Consider the following 9,603-nt stretch of genomic DNA (forward strand, 5'->3'; position numbering starts at 1 on the left):
GGTTTGCTGGGCATTGACCTTGAGTTTGGGAGTTGTAGTTCACCTGTATCCAGAGAGCATTGTGGACTCAAACAACGATGGATCTGGACCAAACTTGGCACGGATACTCAATATGCTCAAATGTGAACACCCAAAGAGTGGAATGTGTGAAGTGAGAGAAGGATGGATCTTCACCAAACTTGGTTTCTAAGATCATCAGAAGTCTGTGTTTTCTGATTTATTTATCGTGTCAGGGGCAGACCAAACAGTTGCATTGCATTTTTTAACCAACAAAGAAAACACAAAGTTTGCAAGCTTGGTAGTTGATTAAATGTCCTTTGACCAGTAGTTGGCCACTGGGAGTGCCTCTGGTGTTGCCGCAAGGAGGTCCTCCATGGTGCATTTTGTGATTGTCTTTGGTGACCCCTCTGACACCCCCTTTGCAACACCCCCCCCCCCAGGGTCCTGACCCCCAGGTTGAGAAACGCTGGCCTAGAGGACATTTTGCAACAGTACCCTTCAGATACACGTTCAACTCTATGTTATTTCCAGCAAATCCTGGCTGTACACATTTATTTGGGGGGGGGGGGGGACCGCTTTCAAAACATACAACAGGGAGATCAATAATTAGGGGTCGATTGCTACTACCTTGTCATTTCCTGGGGGAAGAGAAGAAAGTAAAGATAGATGTAATTACTGGAGTGGTAAATCCATACAGTAGGCTGACTTTACAGTCCAGAAGTTTTCCCAACTCTGGGAAGGGCAAAATCAGCAACCATTTAAGCCAACTATGAAGTATATACAGCAGAATTATGGTCCAAGGAACCTCTTGAAGTGTCAAATAAATAGAGCAGTGCAGTCTTTTGTTTCCGCAGAAGTGGACTCATGCATCCTGTCCTCAGCCAAGCCAAAATTCCCTTATTGCTTTCGTCTTTGGTTTTAGGTCCCATCCCAGGTCTCTAATAAATGGTGCACCAGTTGCTTCCGTCGCTGGGCATTAAACCCCCCGTGATGAGTAGGATCAGGTCCACGAACCACCAAATCCCGAGTCCGCCCAGCGTAAGGAGCTTTCCCACTGCGGTGCCTGTGTGCCCCAAACAGAACCGGTCCACTCCGAAGCAACCCAGGAAAAAGGAGTAGAGGAGGGTGGTGATGAAGTAGTGGCCGGTGTACCTGGGACAAAGCCAAGACGGAGGACACATTGACATATGTTGTCAACAAGGGGTGGCAATTCAGTCAGCCCAATCTTTACCCTCAATGTTCCTTCTAAATGGCACAGAACATATCATTCTCTTAATAATAATAATAATAATCATCATCATCATAATAATCATCATCATCATTGGAGGCCCCAGTGACACAGGGGTTTAACCCAGGACTAAAGAGGCTGGATGGCCATCTGTCAGGGGTGATTTGAATGCAATATTCCTGCTTCTTGGCAGAATGGGGTTGGACTGGATGGCCCAGGAGGTCTCTTCCAACTCTAGGATTCTATGATTCTATGAAGACTGACAGGTTGCAGGTTCGAATCCAGAGAGAGGCAGATGAGCTCCCTGTATCAGCTCCAGCTCCCCATGCAGGGACACGAGAGAAGCCTCCCACAAGGATGATACAGCATCAAATCATCCGGGCGTTCCCTGGGCAATTCTCTCACACCAGAAGCGACTTGCAGTTTCTCAGGTCGCTCCTTACATGACAAAAAAAAATATTGTCATCATCGTCATCGACACAATAATCTTTACTGGCACAAGCCAATCAAGGATCAAGGTGGTCCCAGTGGTGATGGACACACTGGGTGCAGTGCCTCAAGACTTTGGCCTGCACTTAAACACAATCGGCACTGACAAAATGACCGTCTGCCAGCTGCGAAAGGCCACCCGACTGGGATCTGCCCACATTTTTTGCCATTACATCACACAGTCCAAGATACTTGGGAAGTGTCCGACGTGTGATCCAATACAACAGTCAGAAGAGTGACCTTGTTTGCTGTGGACTCATCTTGTTGTGTTTAATAATAATAATAATAATAATAATAATAATAATAATAATAGATAATGTCCGATGTGTGATCCAATACAACAGCCAGCAAGGTGACCTTGTTTGCTGTGGACTCATCTTGTTGTGTTTATAATAATAATAATAATAATAATGACAATAATAATAACAACAACAAAAACAACAATAACAACAACATGCAACTGCAAAGACTCTGGCACAAATCAGTCAAGGTGGTCCCAGTGGTGATTGGCACACTGGGCGCAGTGCCTAAATACCTTGGCCTGCACTTAAAAACAATTGACGCTAACAAAATTCCCACCTACCAGCTGCAAAAGGCCACCCTACTCAAACTGCCTGTATTATTCGCTGATATATCACACTTGGGAAGTGTCCAACGTGTGATCCAATAAAAGAGCCAGCAGAGTGATCTTGTTTGCTGTGTACTACTACTACTACTACTACTATACTACTAACGAGATAGGTTCTCTCAGAGCTGGTGAAGGAAGAAAGCAGGCAGGCAGAGGCCCCTTTGGCACCCAGGCAAAGCCAGGTATATATACTAGTTTAAAAAATAATTACAAAACAAACATGTTCACTTCAGCAATATAAGAACAATGTTTACCCTGTGTAGAAACAGCTAGTTAGAATGGAAGGGAATTTGATAAGCACAAGCATCTCACACTGTATTTCTGGTCAAGCTTTTTCAAGAAGATTCCCAAGACAGTAGACTCACTTGATGCATGGTTTGTTCCCGCGCAGGAAGGTCTGCTCTCCTGCACACTCAATGCCGTCCAGCACCCTGCACAAGACCCGCGTGTGGCTCACGTCGCTGTAGGCTTGGCCTCCAAACTAGGAGAGGGGAAAAGACAGCCAATTCCTTCACTCAACCAGACATTTTCCGTTGCGAAAGGAACACAGGGATAATAATAAATAATAATAAACTTTATTTATACCCCACTACCATGTCCCCAAGGGACTCGGTGTGGCTCACATGAGGCCAAGCCCACAATACATCAGTAATAAAAGCAATAACAACAGTAATACAAAACAATAAAATAAAATAAAACTCATAACAGAAGATAAGCAATAATAATCCTTTTCTTTCTCCCCTCCTTTCCTTCCTTCCTTCCTTTCCTTCCTTCCTTTCTCTTTCCCTTCCCTCCCCAGACCTTTTTCCTTTACTTTCTCCTTTTTCTTTCCTTCCTTCCTTTCTCTCCCCTCATACCTTTCCCCTTTGCTTTCTCCTTTTTCTTTCCTTCCTTCCTTCACCCTTCTCCCTTCCTCTCTTTCTTTCTCCTTCTTTTTCTTTATTTCCTTCTCTCACTTCACAGGTTCCACTCTTTCCTTTCTCTTCCTTCCCTTCCTTCCCCTCATACCTTTTCACTTTACTTTCTCCTTTTTCTTTCTTTCCTTCCTTCCTTTTTTCTTCCCTTTCCCACCCTTCTCCCTCTTTCTTTCTCCTTTTTTCTTTCTTTCCTTCTCTCCCTTCACACCCTCCATCCTTTCCTTTCTCTTCCTTCCTTCCTTTCCTTTCCTTCCCTCCCTTCATACTTTCTCATATTTCCTTCCTTCCTTATTTCTTCCCTTTCCCACTCTTCTCCCTTCTTCTGTTTCTTTCTCCTTTCTTTCTTTCTTTCCTTTCTTCCCTTCCTTCCTCTCATACCTTTTCCCTTTACTTTCTCCTCCTTCCTTCCTCCCTTTTTTCTTTCCTTTCCCACCCTTCTCCCTTTTTCTCTTTCTCTTTTTCTTTCTTTCCTTCTCTCCCTTCACACCTTCCATCCTTTCCTTTCTCTGCTTTCCTTCCTTTCTCTTCCTTTCCTTCCTTCCCCTTATACCTTTTACCTTTACTTTCTCATTTCCCTTCCTTCCTTTTTTCTTCCCTTTCCCTCTCTTCTCCCTTATGTTTCTTTCTCCTCTTTTTCTTCCTTCCTTCCTTCCTTCCTTCCTTCTTTCCTTTCACACCTTCCACCCTTTTGGTTTTTCCCCTTTCTTTTCCTTCTTCTACTTTTTCTCCATGTGCCAAGTTGAGTCCAGATTAATCAAGCTACGGAGGAACCTTTGTGGTACAAATGTACAAACCAACATATACACAAACTTTGCCTTTTATGTACCCATACTTTGGTTTGGAGGTTTTGGAAACAGAGGTATGCATTAGATTTGATGGAATATGAGATTTGAATAAATACAGTTTATATGTATGCACATGTGTATGTGTGTAGATAGATAGATAGATAGATAGATAGACAGACAGGAAGTCCCTGTAACATCCGACTTACAAATGACTCCTTGTTGAGAATGAGGGTGAGACAACAGGAAGTGAGAGAAATATCCCATAGAAGGGACATTCACTGCTGGAAGTAATTATCATAAAGGAAAGGTGATTCCCCTGAAGCTTTATTGCCAATCCTTGTTTCCACAACAAACTACATTTTTTCAAAATCCACTTATATCAGGGACAGGAAGTGAGGTGACTCTTCTGAACAGGGGCACAGAAAACAAGGCAAATGCCTTAGGGGGTGTTAACCTTACCCAATGATCTCAAAAGCTTATATGTTCCAACTTACATACAAATTCTATTTATATACAAACCTACAGCAGCTCTCTCGTTTGTAACTCGGGGACAGTTTGTATATAGAAGGCTAAACATGGCTCACGGATCCCTCTCGGACTCACCTTGAGGCATCCGTAGCCCTGCTCTTCCCTGGCGCTGGCGTTCCCAGCAAGATCCAGAGGCGCTTCGCAGTCAATGAACTCCTCCGGCCTGTGAATGAATGAACCACAAAAGCTTAAGAGTCAATATCTTTTTTAAACTGTGATGCCTAAAGTAGGACACAGTGTGATTCCAGGTGAGGTCTCAAGGCCACTCCACATACAGGCAACAATTTGATGCCCCAAAACACAATGTACACTTAAATATATTGTCGAAGGCTTTCATGACCGGAATCACTGGGTTGTTGTAGGTTTTTTCGGGCTATATGGCCATGTTCAATATAATCAATGGCTCTCTTGAACAGGGGTTTTTCCCGCACAACCTAAAAGAGGCAAGGGTTCGTTCCTTGCTAAAGAAGCCTAGCTTGGATCCTATGACCCTTGCCAATTATCGTCCTGTTTCTAATCTGCCATTTGGGTAAGGTGATTGAGCGGGCTGTACTGGGACAATTGCAACCATTCCTGGATGACACAGCCGGCCTGGACCCTTTCTAGTCAGGTTTCCGCCCTGGCCATGGGATGGAGTCAGTCCTGGTTGCCATTACGGATGAACTTCATCGCCAGTCTGACAGCGGCGGATCTGTGCTACTGGTACTTCTCGACCTTACCGCAGTGTTTGACACCATCGACTACGATCTAATGATTCACCGTCTTGCCATGTCTGGAGTTCGCTGTCAGGCCCTCAATTGGTTCGACTCATTTCTCCGGAACCGGAGCCAATGCGTGGAGTACATGGATCAAGTCTCCGATAGATCCCCCCTCCTATGTGGGGTCCCCCAAGGTGCCATTCTCTCTCCTCTTCTCTTCAACATCTACGTTAGACCCCTTGCTAGTTTGGCTCGGAGTTTCGGCCTGGACTGATACCAATATGCAGACGATACCCAACTTCTTCTGCGCCTGGAGCATGGAGCAACGTCAATTCCAGACAATTTCACCCGATGTCAAATTGGCTATGTGCTAGCAGACTGAAGGTGAACCCGGCAAAGACTGAGATTCTCTGGCAGGTCCGACTCCTCCGTTGCCCACCTTCGATGGTGCCGCCCTATCTCCATCGACCACTGTTAAGAGCTTGGGTGTCGTCCTGGATTCGCAGCTGACAATGGAAGCTCAGGTCGCTGCTGCCAGCAAACAGGACTTTTTCCATCTACAACAAGCGAGGCAACTGGCACCCTCCCTATCTGACGAGGCTCTGGCAACGGTCATCCATGCCATGGTCACTTCTAGGCTGGACTATTGCAACGCCCTGTATGTGGGCCTTCCGATGTCTACGACCCGAAAGCTCCGTATTGTTCAGAATGCGGCAGCCAGGCTACTCACAAGAATGCCTATGAAATGCCATATCACACCAGTGCTGCAACATTGACATTGGCTTCCAACTGATTACCGTGGCCTGTCTAAGATGCTAGTTCTGACCTTTAAAACTCTTGACGGCCAGGGTCCATCGTACCTTAGGGACCGCCTCTCCTTCTCCCATCATCAGAGGTCGCAACGACCATCCCAACGTGACTTACTCTGTATACCGGGTCCTAGAGAAGGGCGTTTGGAAAGGACCAGGCGCAGGGGGGCTTTCTCTATTTCTGCCCCTGCCTTATTGTGGGATTCCTTGCCGCCATACATGAGATGAGCCATGCGTGGCTTAGGGCCTTTTACTCTCGCACTTCAGACACCTGGCTTTTCACTAGAGCATTTGACTCATGTTAATTCATTAATTTCTGTAGGTATGTTTGTATTTCTGTATGTATGTATGTATGGGGAGAGGAAGGCACAGGGAGGAGGGAGCAAGCTTGTTTTCTGCTTCCCTGGAGACTAGGACGCAATGGAACAATGGCTTCAAACTACAAGAGAGGAGATTCCACCTGAACATGAGGAAGAACTTCCTGACTGTGAGAGCCGTTCAGCAGTGGAACTCTCTGCCCCGGAGGGAGTGTGGTGGAGGCTCTTTCTTTGGAAGCTTTTAAACAGAGGCTGGATGGCCATCTGTCAGGGGTGCTTTGAATGTAATATTCCTGCTTCTTGGCAGAATGGGGTTGGACTAGATGATGGCCCAGGAGGTCTCTTCCAACTCTAGGATTCTATGTGAGAGCTGTTCAGCAGTGGAACTCTCTGCCACGGAGTGTGGTGGAGGCTCTTTCTTCGGAAGCTTTTAAACAGAGGCTGGATGGCTATCTGTCGGGGGTGCTTTGAATGCTATTTTCCTATTTCTTGGCAGAATGTGGCTGAAATGGATGGCCCATGAGGTTACCTCCAAATCTAGGATTCTCTGTGAGAGCTGTTCAGCAGTGGAACTCTCTGCCCTGGAGTGTGGTGGGGGCTCCTTCTTTGGAGGCTTTTAAACAGAGGCTGAATGGCCATCTGTTGGGGGTGCTTCGAATGCGATTTTCCTGCTTATAGGCAGAATGGGTTTGAAATGGATGACCCACCAGGTCTCTTCCAACTCTAGGATTGTACTATTATTATTATTATTATTATTAAGCAGAGGCTGGATGGCCATCTGTCGGGGGTGCTTTGAATGCAATCTTCCTGCTTCTTGGCAGAATGGGGTTGGACTGGATGGCCCACCAGGTCTCTTCCAACTCTAGGATTCTATTATTATTATTATTATTAAGCAGAGGCTGGATGGCCATCTGTCAGGGGTGCTTCGAATGCGATTTTCCTGCTTCTTGGCAGAATGGGGTTGGACTGGATGATGGCCCACCAGGTCTCGTCCAACTCTAGGAGTCTATTATTATTATTATTATTATTATTATTAAGCAGAGTCTGGATGGCCATCTGTCAGGGGTGATTTGAATGCGATTTTCCTGCTTCTTGGCAGAATGGGGTTGGACTGGATGGCCCATATTATTCTACTGCCTTTGTTGAGAGGTGGTTAGCTGTCCCTGATTGTTTCTTGTCTGGAGCTCCCCTGTCTTTATTTATACTGTGTTGGAATCCCCGCCCACCTGGGGCCAAACCACGCCTCTTTGAGGGATCGCCCCGCCCCGCAGCCCTGGCCCCGCCCCCTCTTCACAAGCCCCGCCCCCTGCTTACAGATGGTCGCAGCGGACGAGAGGCGAGTAGGGGCCGAGGTAGGCCCAAGGCGCCGTGGGAGTCGAGCCGGCGTCCAGCGGTTGCTCCGCGCCCGAGTCCCCGGAGCTTTCGGTGGCGTTGTGCTGGTGGCTCCGGGAGACGCCTTGGAGCAGGAGGAGGTTTCCGAGGAGCAGCGCGGCTTGGCCGCAGAGCAGCGCGTAGCTGAGGGGGCCTCCGCCGGCCATGGCCGCCCCGCTCCCAGTGGCTCGACAGGCCCCTCACGCGCTCCTCCAATCAGCAGCCGCGATCGTCGCACGGAGGCGGGACAAAGCCGCCGCTCCAGCCAATGGGGGCACAGAAAGGGCTGCCGACGCGTCAACTACAGAGATAGGAAACAAGAGCGGCTTAGGCGGCCTCGTCCAATACATGGAAGCTAAGCTTAGGCGACGGCGCATGCGCACAACACGCACACAGAAAGTTCACTCCTTTCTATTGCCTGCTGCTGCCTCCTACCGGCAAAGGGAGAGCAGCGAAGCACTGCTCCAATAGTTTGGGAAAGACAGCGCATGCGCACAATACATACACAGAGAGTTCACTCCTTTCTATTGCCTGCTGCTGCCTCCTACCGGCAAGGGAGAGCAGCGCAGCACTGTTCCAATATTTTGGGAAAGACCGCGCATGCGCACACTACACACACAGAGTTCACGCCCGTCTATTGCCTGCTGCTGCCCCCTTCCGGCAAGGGAGAGCAGCGCAGCACTGTTCCAATATTGGGAAAGACGGCGCATGCGCACAATACACACACAGAGAGTTCACTCCCTTCTATTGCCTGCTGCTGCCTCCTACCGGCAAGGGAGAGCAGCGCGGCACTGTTCCAATATTTTTGGGAAATCTGAACACCTTTGCAAGTAGAATCATAGAATCAAAGAGTTGGAAGAGACCTCCTGGGCCATCATCCAGTTCAACCACAGAGTTGGAAGAGACCTCCTGGGCCATCCAGTCCACCCCCATTCTGCCAAGAAGCAGGAGAATCGCATTCAAAGCACCCCTGACAGATGGCCATCCAGCCTCTGTTTCAAAGCTTCCTAAGAAGGAGCCTCCACCACACTCCGGGGCAGAGAGTTCCACTGCTGAACAGCTCTCACAGTCAGGAAGTTCTTAGAATCATAGAATCCTAGAGTTGGAAGAGATCTCCTGGGCCATCCAGTCCAACCCCATTCTGCCAAGAAGCAGGAAAATTACATTCAAATCATCCCTGACAGATGGCCATCCAGCCTCTGTTTAAAAGTTTCCAAAGAAGGAGCCTCCACCACACTCCGGGGCAGAGAGGTCCACTGCTGAACGGCTCTCACATAGAATCCTAGAGTTAGAAGAGACCTCATGGGCCATCCAGTCCAACCCCATTCTTCCAAGAAGCAGGAATATTGCAGTCAAAGCACCCCTGACAGATGGCCATCCAGCCTCTGCTTAAAAGCTCTCAAAGAAGGAGTCTCCACCTCACTCCCTCTGGGGCAGAGAGTTCCACTGCTGAATGGCTCTCACAATCAGGAAGCTCTTCCTCATGTTCAGATGGAATCTCCTTTCTTGTAATTTGAAGCCATGGCTCCATTGCATGCCAAGTGTGGAACACATCTCACCACGCTAAAACAGTGGATGTGGCTCTGAATGAGACATGCCGCATTATCACAGGGTGTCTGCGCCCTACATCATGGGAGAAATTACACTGTCTAGCCAGTATTGCACCACCTGACATCCGCCGGGAAGGAGCAGCCAATAGTGAAAGGACCAAGGCAGAGACATCTCTAGCCCACCCCTCAATGACTTAAATCAAGAAATAGTTATCTAAGATTTACAGAGACACTCGCTGGAACACCTCAGCAAGCGAGAGTCCAAAAGTGGCAGGCTCAAACC

The 9,603-nt window shown here is 47.9% G+C and overlaps 1 protein-coding gene across 1 annotated transcript; it reads right to left on the minus strand.

Annotated features, from left to right (window-relative positions):
* Positions 1-183: 183 nt before the first annotated feature.
* On the minus strand, positions 184-7,974 carry TM2D2 (TM2 domain containing 2). Its single transcript, XM_060787555.2, has 4 exons — positions 7,714-7,974; positions 4,651-4,738; positions 2,711-2,826; positions 184-1,152 (listed from the first exon to the last, which is right to left on the minus strand). Exons 1-4 carry the CDS (start codon positions 7,935-7,937, stop codon positions 939-941), a joined length of 642 nt encoding a protein of 213 aa, XP_060643538.1. The 5' UTR covers positions 7,938-7,974; the 3' UTR covers positions 184-938.
* Positions 7,975-9,603: the final 1,629 nt, after the last annotated feature.

This window comes from Anolis sagrei, chromosome 7 (assembly GCF_037176765.1).
Source record: "Anolis sagrei isolate rAnoSag1 chromosome 7, rAnoSag1.mat, whole genome shotgun sequence".
In the NCBI taxonomy this organism is placed as follows: Eukaryota; Metazoa; Chordata; class Lepidosauria; order Squamata; family Dactyloidae; genus Anolis; species Anolis sagrei.

Coding starts and splice junctions, on each gene's coding strand:
- TM2D2 (XM_060787555.2), bottom strand. CDS start 7,937: ATGGCCGGCGGAGGCCCCCTCAGCTACGCGCTGCTCTGCGGCCAAGCC. Junction 4,739..7,713: donor CTCGTCCGCTGCGACCATCT/GTAAGCAGGGGG, acceptor ATTCATTCACAG/GCCGGAGGAGTTCATTGACT. Junction 2,827..4,650: donor AGGGCTACGGATGCCTCAAG/GTGAGTCCGAGA, acceptor CCCCTCTCCTAG/TTTGGAGGCCAAGCCTACAG.